The following is a 19,094-nucleotide window of genomic DNA, read 5'->3' as shown; positions in this document are numbered from 1 at the left end:
ATTCTGATAAGAATTGACGTTTATTATAGTTTTACACATCATCTACAGAATAAAACACTTTAGGACATCTCTCTCTAGGAAGTATAAAAACACATATTGTCCCTACATATTGTTTTATTTTTATTTTCCCTAGCGATAAGTACGTAAATTACCCGCCTAACTGGTTTCGTTACCTTCTTCTTCCGTTTGTTCCTGTGCAGCCACACACTCTGCTGCAGAGAGTGAAGTCGTGCATATCAGACGAGGAAGAGGAGAAGCTGATGCAGATCACCAGCCTTCATTCACTAAATGCCTTCCTGCTGCCAATTAAAACTGTCGGCGTCCAGGTGAGTCCTTTAACAACAAAAAAAGAACTAAACGTATGCCCCACAGTGCTGTGATCAAGAGGAGCGTTCAAGTCAAACCGGGACTGGTGAATGAAGGAACTTTTAGAACTTTACGATGATAATACTCTCAGCCGCAGTTAAACTTTGACAATAATTTAAAGTATGCTGTACGCCTGTGATTGAGTATAGCAGGGGATTATATATAGAAATTAAAAAACAAAAACTCCTCTCAAATAAAACAGTTTTGTTCAAAAGTCTCGGTTTGACCTGTATTACAGACCGTGAATATTTGTTAAAAGAATTTAAAACGGTTATTCAGTGTAACTCAATCGTGATGATAAATTGAAATTAAGGATTCTTCTATTATTTTCTAATTTTATTTAATTTTTGTGCAGCATTATAGACTTAACTTTTTATTGTAAGTTATTAATAAGTTGTTGCTTTAGTCGAGCAGCTCTATCATCTATCTGTCTGTTTACGCATCTAAAGAGTCAGTATTTTTTGTATTGTTTTAATTTCTAAACACATTCAGACACTATTTCTCTGACATATACACACATTTGTTTACTTGCTCCCCTTTTCTATTTATTTATTTTTTTTGGTAACTTACTGGTCTGTTTGATCTTTGCCCAGACTTACGATCTGTCTTATGACTGAGTAGCTCCATTTATTTCCAGATGTTTGTGTGTGTTTATTCAGTCGCCCCAGAGCCTGTGGTTAAACACAGACATCGTGACGCACCGTTCAGAGTTTATTTTAGTCTCTCGCTGTCTGGATTCCTGTACTTCTGTACTACTTCCAGAACACTTATGCATTATGTGAGGGGAGTGTACACCGAGTCTATATAATTTAGCTAAAATACACGAGGCGTTCAAGTCAAACCAGGACTTTTGATTGTACATGAGGGTAGTAAAAACTCCTTTTGTTTCTCTATATAATCCTCTGCTACACTAAAGCACTTATTCCAGTGTTTCACTAGTGCTCTCACGATTTTCCTGCTTCACGTCTGAAACCCTGGCCTCCCAGGAAGTCCTTTAATGGCTTAAATATGTCTGTCCTGATAATGAATAATCCTAATTTCGGAAAATCCTTAACAAAAGTTAACAGTCCAAAACAGTGGGAAACAGCTGTGAGACAAAGTGGCGTCTGGGATTCACCTTGCGATTAAAGGCGTAGAGGCAATTACATCTTACATCTGACTTGTGTAAGATTCATTTTCTTAGATTAGATTAGATTTAACTGTGTCACTGCACAAAGCAACGAAATACAGTTGGCATCTAACTAGAAGTGCATTTTTGCAGTGCAGAATAATTTGCATATGTAAACAGTATATAGGGAAGTAGATAAATTAGAATGAGCGTAAATGAGCAAATTAATTATAAGTGAGTGCAATAAGGAGGGGGAAAGAGTTATGTACAATAAGTGCAATGATTTGGATGTGTGCAATGGCCATTATATTTGTTACAGTTATTGTCCACATGATGGATGTGTGGGGAAAGCAGGGCAGATTTAGTCAAGTGGATCGGTATGCTTTTATATTGTATATTTGTGTTAAAGACTCGCTTTGTTGGACTTGAGAACAAATCTGACTTACGAACACAATCCCGGGACGAAACCAGTTCATAAGTCTCTTCTGCAAGTGGCCGACAAGTTATCAGTTACCACTTCATAGCTGTATTAAATGTTAAGGAACATTATAGTACAGGATGATGAAATGTTTTAGAATGAAAGCTGTGATGAGCAGCTATCTGTGCGACCGCTCTAAAAAACAAATCAACAACCCTGTGACCAATAAGAATCCAGCGTTTGGCGTTCAGAAATTGCTGAATCACTTTGTGTCTGTGTTTCTGTTCTTATTCCTGAGCAGTGTGATGTCGCACTGCCTCTCTGAGCTGAAGAGCCTCTTAGATGCTGTGTGTGTGTGTGTGGTGCTCCGAGTAGGGACACAGCTGATTCCTTCAGTGCTTTGATGTTGACATTTATGTAGGAACGAGCTTGCTTGATGATGAAACCTCTGGAAGTTCGAGCTGTGTAAACACTTTATAGTAGTGAATAATGTTTATTTGATTTTTTTATTAATTAGCGCTAATGTTTGCTGTCTGATTTGTCTCAAGCAGCTAGTACATTTCCTTCAAGTTTTAAAAACTACTGCATTGGAGTACCGTGTAACTGTAATGTTCAAGTTAAGCCTTTATTTATAGTTGTATACGTCACGGCACATCCGGTTTATTTACATTAGTTTATTTATCTTTTGAAAGCATCTAATTGCTGAAGTAGTCCATAGTACACAGACCCTGTTGTCCTGCCGTGGTTGGACAGATCACATCACCGTCTTGCCGCAGGCCGCACAGTGTTGAGACTACGGCTCTAGATTTTATCTTCCCTAGTCTAAACTTTGCACTTAACTCTTACTAACCACTCCTCCTCTTCCTCCTCCTCCTCACTTCCTGCCCCAGCGCTGCAGACTGCTAAATTTAATCTTAGCCACATGGGAGAGAGAGAAGTTTTAGGCAGCTGAGAGTGAATCACTTTCATTCAGGACGCTTTGCACCTTTTTATTTATTTTTTTTTCCTTTCAACTTTTCTTGAGAATGCAATTTGTTTTGCAGTGTGATTAATGTAATGTGTGCAACCCAGAATAGTACAGATGTATGTATGGTATTTTTGTTTTGAAAAAATGGAGGTGTAAAGGGGCATTTTTTTTTTCTGCATCAAGATAAACTGCAACAAAACTCCCAATTTTCCACACCTGGTCCATCACGAGACACACAATCCATCACCAGTGGATGAATTCAGATGTTGTGAGGTTTCTGATTTTTTTTTTTTTTTTTTTCAGAACCTTTTTTTTTTTTTTATTAAAATTAGATTTTTGCCTTAAACATCTTGTACATCTCACAAGATTAGTGTTTATACTAATCTTCTACTGATCTGCTTTTTATATACATTTCCCAATCTAGTTTCTTTTTTATTATTATTATTATTATTATTATTATTATTTACAGCAGTACCTCAGCGTACAATTTAATCCGTCAGAAGGCAAGATTTTAGGGTAAACATTTGTATTGCAAATAATGCAAATGCAGATAATTTTTTCCAGCCAATATTACCAATTTCCAACTCTATAATCACATTTCAGTATATACCAACTATCAAAACCTTTTGAAAAGACACGTGAATTAATAAAATATAAAATAAATGTAAATTAAACCTCACTTAACTTACGATTTCTCTTGGCATCGGTTGCTTTAAAAACCAACCTGAAAGTTGCTCCGTTTTCTGCTTTCTACCGTCCTTGCTAACATTCTTGGGATTTATTATGCTACATCTTCACTAAATCCTGCACAAAAAAAAAAATATTCTTTGCATGCCAAGGCAAAGTCTAACATAAGGCGAAGATTCTTAAGGCTCGTATGCAAAAATACCTACAGCAAAATAATTAAAAATTTTTTTTACACCTGATCCATTTTAAGAGAAACAATCTGCTGCCGATGAGTTATTTAGATGAAGACAGGTTTTTAAATGTTTTTTATGAAACAGTAAACAATTTGAATTCATTTATTTTAATTTCATTTTTTAATTAGTCCTTAAAAATCTTATGCATGCCAGTGTCTTTACCAATCTTCTATTGATATCCTTTGTTTTAAAATGTATCTCAGTATAGTTTCTCACTTTTTTTTTTTTTTTTTTTTTTTATTTACAAATTTTTTTCTGAATCTAGAAATGCCGGCAAAAACCTGAGGACCTCTATTAGGACATTAATTAGCATAATTTCAGCAAATTTTTAGACCTGGTAAATTATGCAAAATTGACACAGCAACAGAAAAAAGTAAAAAAATAAGAAAATAAAGCTGAGCACAATGTGTACAATCTGATAGTTGATCACATTAATCATGAAGTCATTAGTAATTAATAAGACGCATGTTATTTTCTCAGTTTGAGTTTTATTTACACAGTTCTAGCAGTGCAATGCTTATGTGCGAAATAAATGAATAAAACCCAAATCGTTCTAATAAATAGAAAAAAATAAACAATGAGGTTTTTGAAAATGCTGCATGTGTCTCTGTTAAAACACAATGTCTAATAAGCTCTATTCGGACGGGACTACTTTTCCAAACGACATTTGAGTTTGATTTTTTTCAGATGACGCCTGTCATTTCATGTATGCATTCAGACGGGACTAATATCTCCGTGTTTATTACGGAGGTAGGAGTGTCTGTTTTTACATGTGGGCGTTGCACAAGATTACATCTACATCCATTATTGGTGCGCAAACTTGAATACCGGCGCGCTAGTGATAGTACGGTCGCTCACGTTGACCAAAACACAAAAGAAAACGCCTTTTTGGAGAAAAAAAATTCGGCAATCACGGACATTCGGACAGGATTAGATTTCTCAGAGGACCTCCGAGTTTGCTGAAAAACAGTAGGTAATTTGCTCTGGAATTTTTACAGAGGTCGTGTGAGAGAAAGACAGACATGGCAGATTCGGACGGGATTAAAATCACAAAGTACGTCTGTGAAACATATTGTGCAAAACAAACATTACTTGGTCTGTCTATTACTGTGTTAAGACGCGTTATGATAGTATGTTGATATTTCCATCAGAAAACTCTCAAATCTTTAACTCGTGTTAATTTGCGTTTGCTATCGTGGACAGGGTGACGCGCGGTCGTACAGCTACGTGTGTGGAGTCACCAGTAAAGAGGCTCCGCACTGGGAATCGCTCATATTCCTTGCCAGACTCATCCCTCGCATCTGTCACACCATCAACAGGTAACACCTCTTTCACACATACTCTCTCTCTCACTCTCTCTCTCCAAATCCATAGTCTGTTGTTTCCTGAACAGAATAAACGGTTTGAAAAAAAAACACTTCCCGTCATAATGACTTTATTTCTTTCTCTCTCTGTTTCTCTTCCTCAGAGTTGTGTATGTGTTCGGGTCACATGTAAAGGAGCCTCCCACAGACATCACTCCTACTTTCCTGACCACAGGCGTACTGAGCACGCTCAGACAGGCCGACTTCGTGGCCCACTCCATCCTCAGGGAGTCGGGTAAGAGACACTGTTTTTACAGGATAACGGAAAGTGACTGGAAATGAGGGGAAAAGGAGTGTGTAATAAAAAATTATATATCTATATATATATAACACTGCAATTTAAAGCTCGAAGTTATAAGGCTGACGATTCTCTGAGACTCGCGCAGAGCTTAAAATAACCTTTAAAGTTGTCCTGTTTAGTTCTAACAGTGTGTAATCCAGGTCACTTATTAATAAAGGGGCTTTAATGTCCTGTCTGTTTGGACCAAGTGACTAAAGCGAAGTCTTAGGGAGGAAAATTTAAGGCTTTGTGATTTCATGAGCTTCTACAATCCTGGAAATGTTTCGGGAAAAATGCTAAAATATTCATCAGTTTTGTAAATGTAATGCAACTTATTGTCCAAATATTTTAGCTCAATTTTTAATGGTCACACATTACTATTTTTTTTTTAACGTTAAAGTTAACACAGATTCCAGAGATTCCCCAAAGTGTGTGTGTGTTAATACTCAAATTGAAATACACCTAAAACTCTTTTTATTTAATCTTTTCAAGTGCACCATTTCAGTGTTTATGTACGTAAATGTCCTACTGCTGAGCCACGCCCCTCAAGAGAACAGCAGAACTGAGGGAGGGGCTCTTCTTACATGATGTCACATTAGGAGAGGGAACAGGGAAACTGGCTCATTAAAAAAAAAAAAAAAATCTACACATCATTTGTTTGTACACACACACACACACACACACACACACACACTGGAGACCACTCTGTATATTTCAAAAATGACTAAAAAGTAAATTTAAGTTTACAGTAAATTTCACTTTATGCCCAATTACATTTAGTCCCTCTCTGAAAAGTGTAAAAGTTACTCCTCTTAGTTTTTTTTTTCAGAGTTAATTTTGCTTCATTTAGAGTTAATATTTTTTTTTACTCTTTCTTTTTATATTTATCTTTGAAATTTACTCTGCTACTTTTTAACTCTGTTCAGAAGAACTTAAACAACTCTGGAGGAGAGAGAAATTGTGGTAGAGTAAATTTTATCATCAATTATGAGTGGACTACAATTAATAACTAACTCTCTTCAGAGTTATTCCTCTGAATTACACCATTCATATTTTACTCTTTAAAAAGCCCTAAAATTAAGAACTAGCTTTTCAGTCTTAAAATAAAACCAACAACAAACTGTATACTCGTGTCTCAAAATTTAATATTTTAAAGCTCCTCTCCAAACATTACACTTAATTCACTTGTCATTGAGGTTGTGTCGTCGTGTTGTGATTGTGACAAATAATGATGAAATAAAAAGCAGTGCTAATATAATGGAGGAGATGAAAAATAATTATATGAAACAATATGGTACAATAAACAAATCAGAATCACAACCATAAGACATCAGGAAGTCAACCAACTTTGGTGCAAAATATACCTGATAAAAAAACACAAAGTGCTTTTGTGACATGTGCCACTTTGTAAGCAAAAATATGTTCATGCAAACGATGACGTTTTCAGTGCAGCTGTCATTAAAAGGATGTGATCATTCTGGATTACATGAACTACAGGCATGTCATTTTGAACTTGAACACAAACTGCCAACCCTGAACGATAAGTGTTTCCACAGCGCTTGACCCATTTCACATTTAGCACTTAAGTCCACAGAGGCACATCAAGTTTTCAGCCATCTCAGCACCAACTTCCATTTCGTTTAATGAGACAGTTTTTCTACGACCGAATTTTATGGCATTTGGATCAAATGTTTGCCAAATGTAAGCCATTTCGCACTGGTGTTTCTTTGCTAATGTTTTTGTTATATTTTTAAAGCTTTTTAGCTGCTTTTTTAAAAACGTTATGCTTAAATATATAACACATACACCAACAATGTATCAGTGGTCCAATTTTCTTCATACAACTAAGGTAATGCACCAATAGATGGTGCTCTGGCAACAAGTTCTTATTAGGAAACAAATGCTTAAACAAACTGTGATGTCAGTGGTTATAACTAAAGAAAACACAATACTGACTATCTGAAGCAATAAAATTAACAAATATCAGTGCAGATTAGGGCTGGGCGATATGGCTGAAAACTGTATCGCGATATCAGTGTTTTATATCGGTCGATATCGATAATTATTGATATTTTTAAGACCCATTTAAAATAAGGACCAGGGAAAAAAATATTACATTTAAACATTTTTATTTTAAACTTAACCTTCCTCTGATAATAGTCCCCTCAGTTATTAAGATAGAAATGTCAATAACCATGGAAAACTCAAATAATTTAAATGTAAACATAAGTCTAAAGTCACAATGAACACTTAACAATTATCTCTTAACATTTACGGTGCAAAATGAAAGAAAGAAAATGTAAGAAATGCCTAATAAAGTGTAATAAAATAAGTGCATTTTTTACTTTTGAAGAGGAATCCAGCAGACCAACATGAGACAACGACATGGCGCAAGCAAACGTAACACTGTTACATGATTGACGTTAGTGTATCACTCCCTACGTTGCTAGGTTACCAGAGAGCGAGTGCCTTTGTTAATGCAACTCTCACGGGCAACCGGAAGCGGACCAGAATACTAGCAGTTAGCCCTTGTAGCGTGAACGGTAAATTCAAACGCGGAAGTAGCGAGAACTCTCTCACGCGAGAGCAAGAGTTTACACAATTATACCCACTGTTGCGGGAGAGAGGTTGATTTTACGGCAGCTGTTTACGGGTGTGTAGTCCAGTGCAGGCAATGCTTTGTGGGTAATGAAGTCCAATGTGCGTGAACGCGGAAATGTAAGATGAGCTGGAATATAGAGCCTGGACCTGTTTTCTTTTAGTAGTTTTTGGTTTATTTTAAGTACGGATTCCAACCGGAAGTTTGTAATATCGCCTGACGACGCAGTAAATAAAAGAATGAACATGCATCGACTCGTTTGTCTTTCCCATCAGCGCCATCTTTTCTCCTTTTATACTTCCTGATTTGCGACCGTACTACTTCAGGGTGATAGTGCCGGTCGCGGAGCCAGTGCGCATGACGGCAACCAAACTAGCTTCACGACCTCTGTTTTCTTCCGACAAAGAATCAAAATTATCGAACGTTTTATCAAACACATTTTTAATTGATATCGATCAAGTGTCTATCGCGATACATATCATTTATCATTTTATCGCCCAGCCCTAGTGCAGATCATTAGGATGCACAAGATTTCCAAAGATAATGGGTGGCTCTGAGTGGCGTTTAAGCCCAAGTCATTGGAACCGTCTCTTAATTGTACACCCGGAGGTTTGTTGTTTTGTTCCATAAAACCATAGTTAAAACTCTGAATTCATCTTGTTTACTTCTGATGATGTGGTGTAAATATTAATTAGGTGCTGAATTAGTAACTTTATCCTAAATTGACCTACCCCCTCTAATATGTCGTGCATAATATCGACTGAAACATTTTCAGTGGTGTGAAAATATTTCAATGAATTCAGCAGACAAGACTTTTTTTACTTCTATACATAAGACAGACTGGGATTGCTCTGTCTTTGCACTAAATGATTACACAAAACCAAGCAAAGAATGGACACCAAGGTTGTCACCTGTAACATGTACTACTACCTGTATTGTTCCATTAACTGTGTAATCAAAGAAATCTAAATTCCACTGGTTTCCAGTGTTGAGATATCCTGGACAAGCCGCTCTAGAATGTTATCTTGTGCATGAAATAAAGTGGCTAAATGTATATTTAGCAAACTTGAGTTGTATTTAGGGGAAATATTTCTAAGGGTAAAATAGATAGCCCCTAAAAAGCTGGATCTGAACTGTACTGTATGTCTCTGTTTTGAGAAAAGTAAATGATTCTTAAAGAACTCTCCATCGTGTCTGTCAAAAAGACAATTTGGTCTTTGCCGTTAATCTCTCTCCATCATATCTGTAATGTTAGGTGCTTATAAATGGACTATAATGTCTTAAGAATCGGTATATAGACAAATTTATCTTTAACAATGGTTTGGGCAAAAGTTCCAACTGTTCTGTTAGGCCCCATTGCAAATCTTGTTCCAAGAACATATTCAACAGGATGTATTTTTCTTTATTTGTCTTAAAAGTACCGCATTCTCTTACTTTCAGTGTTTAATGATGCAGAAGGATTTAGCATTTTTTCAAAATACTAATCAATTTGAGACTAAACAACGCTTTTTATGGGCTCCTCTAAGGATAGGCTGTTTTCTACCGATTCTTAAGTTTCACTATGAATGTCTCCAACCACTTCTTCTAGAGCATCAACAACATAGTTAATAGTTGTCTCTGCAATACCAGCAACTTTAAATTCAGCTTCCACTGTTGCACAACTGTTTACTATATTTGTTTTTAAGAGCAAAGCCACACAAGGTGAGAATTTTTTTCCAAAAACAAAAGGAGCTTTTAAAAGCTCATCAACACACGCCAATGAATGAGCAGCCTTACAGGGTAGAGCATGTTGGTAAATTACAATGAACCAAGAATGGACCCTACTATTCTTTGACCCAACAGCAAGTAGATACGGCTGGAGGCTCTCTCCAATGCTATCCAAGTGCCCTTGGATACCGGTACCAGTCTGTGAAAGAATGAAAACACATTAGTGCCAATGTGACTTAACAGTTAAAAGTCAATAAACAGCACAAAGAAAGATACTGTTATGTCTTCCACCAATATTACGTTTCTATATTACATACTTCCAGGACGTTCCAACAGATTATTATAATATATGTGCGAGGTAGAAAAGAAGAGCACAAGTACAACAATTTGGAGGACAAGTGATCTGTAAGGGAAGTAAGCAAGTCTGAGAAAAAAGCAAGTTCACACAATGACTAAAATAATTATGAAATAGGGTCATTTAATCAGCTTAAACTAGTAGTTTTACCTTGATGAACTTCACAAGATGATCACATGCATGTCTAGCTGAGGTCTCTACCGGTCTCTTGCGGCCTTGACTTGAGGGTAGCTAAAGGTGAACCAGGATCAGAATGGAAGACATGTTGCTATCCCAACCTAGAGACACACACAAAAAAACACTTTTTTTGGTATATAGGCAGAACGGTTTAAGCATAACCTCATAATCACTTGACTTAACTTGACTTGGAAGAGGTCTCAGTGTAAATACATTAACCACAGTACTTTAGTTATTACTGAATACAGATACAGTATAAGAGCACATTTATGGCTAGTTTTAATGGCTACAGATGTGTGGATGAATTTGGGTGAAACCTCTACAGATACTGAACTGAAGTCCTACAGTACAACTTTACCTACAGCATATCAAAGATGCTTTTGTTATTCAGACTCCCAAATTAAAACAGTTTTAAACTCTAAATATGCAGTCCTGTACTAGGCCATTGTGAAAAGATCAGGGTAGAAATGTTAAAGAAACAGATGAATTCAGACAGTTGCACATCGATTGCATGTGATCATCTTGTGAATTTCATCAAGGTAAAACTATTCATGCTTTCATGAATGCACAACTTCCTTTTAAGTAATTTAAAGTGTAGGTCCCTTCAACTTCAGTGGCTTCAGCATTTTGGATGAGTTCTTGGAGCTCGCAAGTCTGTGTGAGGCCACGGCTCTGTGCAATAACCTTTGGCTTTAGGTTCAATTCAATTCAATTCAATTTTATTTTTATAGCGCTTTTAGCAATTTTCATTGCCGCAAAGCAGCTTTACATAGTCAAAGCAGCTTTACATAGTCAAGGTTGGTGGATCACTTCTCCAACAACTTTACTGTAAAGGTCGCATCACCAAAAAGAAGAAAAAAATGATAGAATATCAGTTGAACTCTGTAGGGTAGCTTCTGGCGGTATCCCAGTGTTAATCTTTTCCTTTACCACTGACTCTTCAGCCGTTTGCTTCATTAGGGCTATTGCTTCCTGACACAGTTGGTCTTCAGTCAGAAAGGAGTCTTCTTTGAAGGGATGTCTGTCAGCAGTTGGCCCACCTAAAGTGCTTAGACCAATATGAAAACCACATTTGTAATTCCTATTGTTTTTTTTCCAGCACAAGGCGTTGATGCCAAAACTAGATAAATGAAACTAGATGTAAAACGTGCATATATCCCAGAGTAATATTTAGGTTTGCCCAACGTTGATGGTTATACAAAAAAATGCATTTTAAAAGAACAGAGAATATTTTCCTGTAGAGATGCTGTGTAACATGAGACCTCATTCACTATATGACTTAAGGACAGACCAATTTGGAACAAAAGAATACTTCAAAGACAAGTCACAAATGTTGAGAAGAGAAAATAAGCAAGTTGTATATTCATTTGAAAATAAATATTAAATCTAATAAATATTAGTCAAACTAATAAAAGTATTGAATTAACATCAAATCTTGCACCTGTTTGTGGTTGCCGGACGTGCTTAATTCGTCCTTCGAATGGTTCTTTTTGCAGTGTTTTAATCCTCCATGCCAAATATCCACTTCCATCTTCTGCATTTTAATAATGCTCCTATTACCGGAACAGTTATACATTACCCTATTAAGGCCCCGATCACACCAAACTTGGTTTTTAGTTCTGAAAACACAAGGCACACAGCATTGGCTTTTCTTCGGTCAAATTTTGGAAAAAGAAACAGCAGTGCATAGCAACAACAACAACAAAAAAACACCGAAGCAGTATCCAAACAACGGTAAACATTGGTTACCACAACAGAAGGCCTGTCTCTGCATTTATTCGATTGGACAATGGGGAAAAAACATGAATGCATTGAGCGCTTTTCCGCCAACTCACTACCAACCGAAAACAATAAAAAAAGGTGATCTGGGCCTTAGGCTATAAATGCCACATCAATTATAATAAAGATAGTCTTTAGTCTGCAACATACAGAATGTCTCCTTTTCCTGTAAAACAAAAATATTAAGAGGCAATCGCTACTTACATTCTGGGGTCAGCCAAACATGGAAAAAGGGAAATGATTCCTTTTGCATATTCCTTCTTTAAACGTTGAGAAAGGCTTGTTCTACACACACAAAACAAAGGAAGAAATTATAATTATACATTTAACCCATGACATCATGAACATCAATTTACAGAATAATGTCTGAACAACTTGCGCATGTTCATTTGTCAGATATGCTACTATGATTTTCAGCATGTCACGTCTTTGGGCATCTGATAGACCTTTGGTGCGGGCATATTAAGACCTTTTCTCCTCCAGGGCTGCTCTTTAGGATATCTTCGATCATCTGGAGAAGAAATGATGCAATATCATGCAGGGATTATAAATGAACAAATATATAGTTCCAAATGTTTTTATTTTTTAAAGTCATTCTATATAGGTGTAATTCAAAGGCAAGATTGGTGACCCTTAATTGGGCAAGATGACATTCGTCTGCTGGATTCTTTTCAGGAGAGCCTTTAATCAATATTGCTGTGTCTTCGGACTCTGACAAACCATCAGTATCTCCTAATGAGCTTGGGCTTAAAGAATCTTAAATATAAACCATATCAATTGTCTGATTAACTGTTCATGCTACTGTGGTATCATGCTACACAGCTATCAAGAATTAGTCCAATAGCCATATTAGACTATGCAAATCAGTGAATATTGCTGTGAATAACAAAATAACAGAATAAACACTTTACCATCAATGTTTGCTGCGCCTGGAACGACAATTTCTAGGACACCGAGATCTGGTCGTGTCAACAGATATCCAAATGATTCCTCATCAACTTCTGTGTTCGAGTCATCAAAGACTTTAACATCCATTGTAGGAAGATCAAATTTCTTAGCAACTGAAGGAAAACACACCAGTGGAAATTGACGAAGGCCAGCAATGCCAAAGGAGAAGTTATTTTTTAACCCCATAATATACACTCAAACACTTTTTATATTGGTATAAAAATTCAGAGGGAAAAGTGTTTGATATTAACAATTTTAAAGTGTTGTAAAGCATTTGAAGAAAAAATATATTTCTGGTTGTCTTTGAACTTCAGTGTGATAACACTCATGGTCCGATAAAGCATGTGCAGATGAAGCAGATAAGTGCATTTAAATGTGTTTTTAATATGTAATAACTGTTCCATAGTTTTGTTAAAGCGGGGTTCTTAATATTTCAATATTTGGATGGTTATTGTTGGAAATTTTATTTTATTAAGATCTAATTTAATAGGAAACTAATATCCTATTTATGTAATTATTTAGGCTTAAATAAAAAAAATAGGAAAATAGACAATTTAAATTAAATTAAAATGATGTATGTCATTTTAAAAATATGAAAATCAGTTATAATGCAACCTCTTATTTACATAAAGTTTCTTGGTTTACATTTTAATCTATGTAGTTTAATTGTAAGCTATATTATGTTATATTATATCGGCCCATTTCTAATGTTTATTTATTAATTTACCTCTTTACTTTCAACTGAGGTGAAACGATGATGGGGTAGATGTTACAAATCCATGCAAATACAGTGAAGCAACAGTTGTGTTCCTGATGAAAATATCTTTCAACACATTCCTAATAGAAACAATTATTGCCAAAGTAGGAATAATGCAAATCAAAATGGTCTCCAGAAATCAATTACAGCTAACATTAATTTAACTCTACCGAGTCAAGTATGTGTGGTGCTCAACTGGAAACGCCTTTCATAAAAGTTTTGTGGATAATCATTTGATATGCTGCTTGTTCATTCTACCTGTGGAAATTCCATTAACGTTTGCAGTCTAACTCAACTTTATATGCTGGTTATTTGATTTCAATATGACTTAAACATGAGAAAGCACTCTGTAATCGTAGGAGAATAAACAAATCCAAAGCAAGTGAATGAAAGCTCAGCTAACCGTGTGTGTGTGTGTCGTCAGGCTACTCGAGTAAGATCAGTCAGATGCCCATCATCCTCGTGCCACTGCATTTCGACCGCGACCCGCTGCAGAAGCAGCCTTCGTGCAGGCGCTCCGTCGTCATCAGAACCTTCATCACCAGCGACTTCATGACGGGCATCGCCGCCACGCCCGATAACCACATCCCCGAGGAGGTGAGTGTGTCGTCATCGTGTTCCACGAACACGGAGTCCATTTATTCAGTTCTGGTCATGAGTCAGGGGGTTTTAATCTGAGATCAAGGAGTCGCCTATTTTTTTTTCAGTTTTTTGTCCATTTGTTCCTGTTAAAATGAATGGCAGCAGGTTCCAAAAATGTAATTATAGTTTACATGCAATATATTTTTTCCCCTTCAGTTTACAGGACAGACATGGCAAACTTTTAGTTTTAATACTATTATAAACCTTCTCGCCGAGGCAGAGTAACTACCCTGCTGTGGTTTAAAAAAAAATAAATCATCTGATGATGATAATAAACTGCACTTGTTTTAGCGGAGGTGTAATTAGTTTGTGAGAAACCCAAGCTTGAAAACATTGATTGTGATTAGACTGATCGTTTACTTATCGTATGATCTATGACTTCGTTAATGCCGTGTGGGATTCATTTTAGAACGGAGTAGGAAGAATGGATGTTTTTGTAGAGTGGGAGGAATATAATAATAATAATAATAATAATAACCCTCCTGTCTTGCTGCAGGTGGTGCTGAAAATGGTGAGCGAAATTAAGAAGATCCCAGGCATCTCCAGAGTGATGTACGACCTCACGTCCAAACCGCCGGGAACCACAGAGTGGGAGTAGAGTGGAGACAGCGCTTAACTCCCGGGGCTCTTTTCCTCATCCTTCTCTCTCTCTCTCTCTCTCTCCTGGACTTCCTCCTCCCTTTGCTATTTCTTCATCCTTCCATTACAATGTTTCCTCACTCACCAATAAACTTTCCACCCTCAGTGAAACAGAAAGGAACAGAACACAACATTCCCTACGCTAGCAGCCAGTACTGTGATTTTCACACACACACACACACTTAACACCGCCTATTTTTTTCTGGCGCTCATTATTAATATTATTATGGTTTTGTTTATAATTTTAAATAAGACTCGTCTGTTTTGTATATTCGACAGTCCCAGGCTCAGAGGCTTGCAGAAATATCTAGGGATGCATTAATAAAGCTGATGATGTAATAATTTAAGCACTTAAGTGCTATGTAATCAGGGCATAATGAAATGATGAGTTAGTTCAGTGTGTGCGTGTGCTGCTAGAAATGAATTGCTCTAGCCATGTTTCATGTTTGAGGTAGGTGGCGCTCTCTATTAAAACATTCAAAGGAAGATGCCGGTACTAGGGTTGGTATTGATGCTTCCCTAGAAAATACACACACACACACACACACACACACACGTATGTGCGCATCGTTCTAGTATGATTTTCTCATCGCTACTACTTCATGTTTTCATCAGCTTTACTCCTGTCATGTGACCAATTCTCTTTATTTGCCAAATAGACTAGGGTAGAAGTTTGAACTGCCTTTTTGATTTTTATTTTATTATTATTATAATTTTTTTTTTTTTCATTTGGAGATTTTCGAGATCTGCGAAATGTGCTGTGAAGGAGCTTTTCCCGGTGCGGTCGAGCTTCCTGGACTTTTGTGCCTGGTTTTTTTTTTTTTTTTTTTTTTCCTTTGTGTTTTTTTTTTTTTTATTTCATTTCAGGGATGTGAAAAAAAAAACTGAACTAACACATGCTGCATTTTTTTTTCTTTTGGTGTTGGCCTGAGAAAATATCTGCGTCTGCTTCCTGCTGCGTGAGCATCGTTTGCACATTTAACTGTATCATATCATATATTCATCTGTTTTAATCGTTTTACCCATAATGCCTTGAGGCTTGCTTTGCTTCTTGTGTAGCGTCTCCTGAAGCTGGATGTCGGAAGCTTTAGCTGAAGGATGGGGGAGGGGAAAGCGGCTTAGCACTGATCACATGACCTGTTAACATGCTTCAATTCTCATGTTTGTTTGTTTTTTTCTCTCTCAAATAAATCTATAGAAAGTGGGAGGAGCTACAGGTTAGTTCTGTTTAACTATACATAGAGGTTTGTTTCGGTGCAAATCTATGCCTGATGTAGATAAGATTTGAAGTGTCATAACATAACGATGAATATCACGTCTAGCTATTTATTGTCTTATGTAATGTACGTCTCATTACACGATCATTTCAATAGCAAAAGCAAAACAAAAAAAAACAAAAAAATCAATGAAAAGGTGGACTGGTTCCTTGTCTTAACCGCAAACTTTGCTCTTATCCTCTCTGTATCTCTCTCTTTTTCTCTCTCTCCCTCTCTCTCTCTCTCTCTCTCTGTGTCTAATCGCCTTTTTTACGTGTACATTTTACATGCGTCTACTCGGAAGAAAATACTATTACTATGAATTTCGTTTCAGTAGTGGGTTCAGCTGCAATCTGACATGGTGTTCAGTTTGATTTATGCAAATCTGTTAAATTTTTCTTTTTTGTATAAAATAAAAGAACAAAAAAGCTTTTTTTTTTTTCCTTTAGTATTGTGCCTCAAAAACCAAGCCACTGCATGCAGTTTCCCGAAGAACTGATATTTGTATAATGAGATCTGAGCTTTAATAAAGAAGTCCATGTACACTTTGCGTTATTCGTCTTTTTGAAGGGTGTTTGAATTGTAATGAAGTCTGTATGGGTACTAAGTAGGGAATAGACACCAGACATCATGCAGTTACAGGAAAAATAATTAACTACCTGCACATAATGAGGTGGTTGATAAAGCGGAGTAGCAAAGTGGCTTCATCTCCTGATAACTACAGTTTAATATATACAGTTGTTTAAACTGATCTTTTCGTCTGCCGTAGTTAGGAAATGGCTCTGAGAGACATCCCTGACTTGTACAAGTCTACCGTCCTACTTGGACTTTTCCATTGTACAGTGTGTTGAAGAAATCCATTGAACACTATCAAACAAAACTCTTGAAGAGTTTTGAAAGACCTTGGACTTTTTTCGGGATTATTAGCACTTTTCCAGCAGATTATTAATCCAAAATTTGGTGAATATGCATTTCTGACCAAAGTATTGCTAAGACATTTGTCATAATTTTAGAGCTAGGGTGGATCAGTGATTTAAGGTGCTGGACTGCTGATCCAGAAGATGACCGGTTCACCCCCAGCACCACCAAGCTGCCACTGTTGGGTCCTTGATCAAAGCCCTTAACCTTCAAATGCTTGAAAGTGTGAGGGTGATTTAAGAAAAAAAATTATTCACACCCTGGTTATATTAAAACTACCCTGCCTTATCAGCTCTTTCCGTTCAAGCCTACTGTCTCCCCGATCACGCAGGTGTGGACGTGGTCCATCAGTTCATTTGTAACTGCAAAAAGAGCATCAGCGTGAAGTGATTAATTTTTCATGGTCTAAAAGTGTACCTGCTGCCGTTATTTATTGAAGACTTGGTACGCAGAATGAAGAAGGTGTTGTTTTTGTTGGTTTTTTTTTTTTTATTAAGAAGTGTGTATGAACGGATGGAGAAGTTCAAGGAAGCTCGGACCACCGTTTGCCATCAAGAAGTAGCCGGATGATGACAAACATTCGCGGGTGCTGACGCTCTGCAAAGCGCATTTTGAGGATGTTAAAGCGTCCTGATGTCACTCCCTCAGACTTTCATCTGTTTGGCCCCATGAGAGCAGCTCTAGGAGGACGCGGAGTCACTTCTGATGAAGAAGTGAAGCCAGCAGTGCATTCGTGACTCACAGCTCAGCTCAAAACATTTTTTAATGATGGAAGCTTGTTGACCCACAGCCTTTACCGATTGAGCCACAACCGCTCTCAATTCCACAGCACATCATTTTTGTTGATAATTTTTGGTCTCGCCCATGCACTCTGGCTCAGGGTGTAACCCAAATGTGTGTAAACTTCTGACTGCAACTGTATACGTTCCATTTAATGATGTGAAACGTCTGCGAAACATGTTGATGTTCCCAGTTCTTGCTTATGTAGCTATACACCGTCGTTCTCTCATCAGCCTCTTTCTTGAAATGGAAATAATAATTATATACACAGATGAGCCGTAACCTGAAGATGATAAACTGGTGACAGGATTTTGGGCTCCTAAGGTTCACCCATGGCCTCGGGGCCGAAGGCCAGACGTCTGGTCCGATCTCACTAGAAAAGAAAGACGCCATACCTCCCAGTGCGTCACAACCCGAAGAGTTCGAGGTTGTTGGACAAACAACTGCGATCCGTGGAAGCCCCGCCCTGAAAAACCCGCAGCACGCCAAACACCAGAGCACACCTCCAGGGACTCTGTGGAGCCACGCCCACGAGGGGGGCAAATCGGCCCCAGTGCCACTGGGGGACTCGACACAATACTGCGCTTTACCTCATCATTTTAAAGCGAGAAGTCAACAAGATCTGAAGACTTGGTTTGGGTTTTCCTCCTGACACTGGAGACTCCTTCCACAAAATGTTTCATCACGTCTCCTTGAAGAAAAACTTCCTATTTATCAATTGTGAAAACTGTTAGTGTAAGTACAGTACAGTAGGTTGACATGAGTGTGAACTCAGGAGGGATTTACTGTAGATGTACAGTGTGTGTGTGTGTGTGTGTGTGTGCAGGTGCATAGCTGTCAGCTGCTGATTAAAGAGACATGTAGTGACACGTTGGACTTCATAAACAGCAGCATCTCTGAGGAATGCCTGTGATCCAGTTACTGTATCAGAGCGTGTCATGTCGTGAGAGAGAGAGTGTGTGAGTGTGTGTGTGTGTGTGTGTGTATAATGGCATTAAAACAATTAATTCGAACCCTTGAGCAAGAATGTGTTGTTAATGTCTTTGGAGTTGCTGTGGTTCATCTCGTAGACTCTTGTCACTTGGCAACACACACACACACACACACACACACA

At 37.4% G+C, this 19,094-nt stretch overlaps 1 protein-coding gene across 1 annotated transcript in view; it reads left to right on the top strand.

The window, feature by feature from the left end:
• The window catches only part of gmps (guanine monophosphate synthase), a 31,785-nt gene extending 14,960 nt beyond the window's left edge, over nucleotides 1–16,825 (top strand). The window contains exons 12-16 of the mRNA XM_053500821.1: nucleotides 201–326; nucleotides 4,983–5,098; nucleotides 5,248–5,378; nucleotides 14,170–14,342; nucleotides 14,884–16,825. Of these exons, the coding sequence (XP_053356796.1) occupies nucleotides 201–326; nucleotides 4,983–5,098; nucleotides 5,248–5,378; nucleotides 14,170–14,342; nucleotides 14,884–14,985 (648 nt within the window). The 3' untranslated portion in view covers nucleotides 14,986–16,825. The remainder of the gene's footprint in view (nucleotides 1–200; nucleotides 327–4,982; nucleotides 5,099–5,247; nucleotides 5,379–14,169; nucleotides 14,343–14,883) is intronic.
• Nucleotides 16,826–19,094: the final 2,269 nt, after the last annotated feature.

Source organism: Clarias gariepinus, chromosome 7, assembly GCF_024256425.1.
Source record: "Clarias gariepinus isolate MV-2021 ecotype Netherlands chromosome 7, CGAR_prim_01v2, whole genome shotgun sequence".
Classification (NCBI taxonomy): Eukaryota; Metazoa; Chordata; class Actinopteri; order Siluriformes; family Clariidae; genus Clarias; species Clarias gariepinus.
The sequence above is the reverse complement of the archived record's forward strand: the minus strand, read 5'-3'. Positions and strand labels throughout refer to the sequence as shown.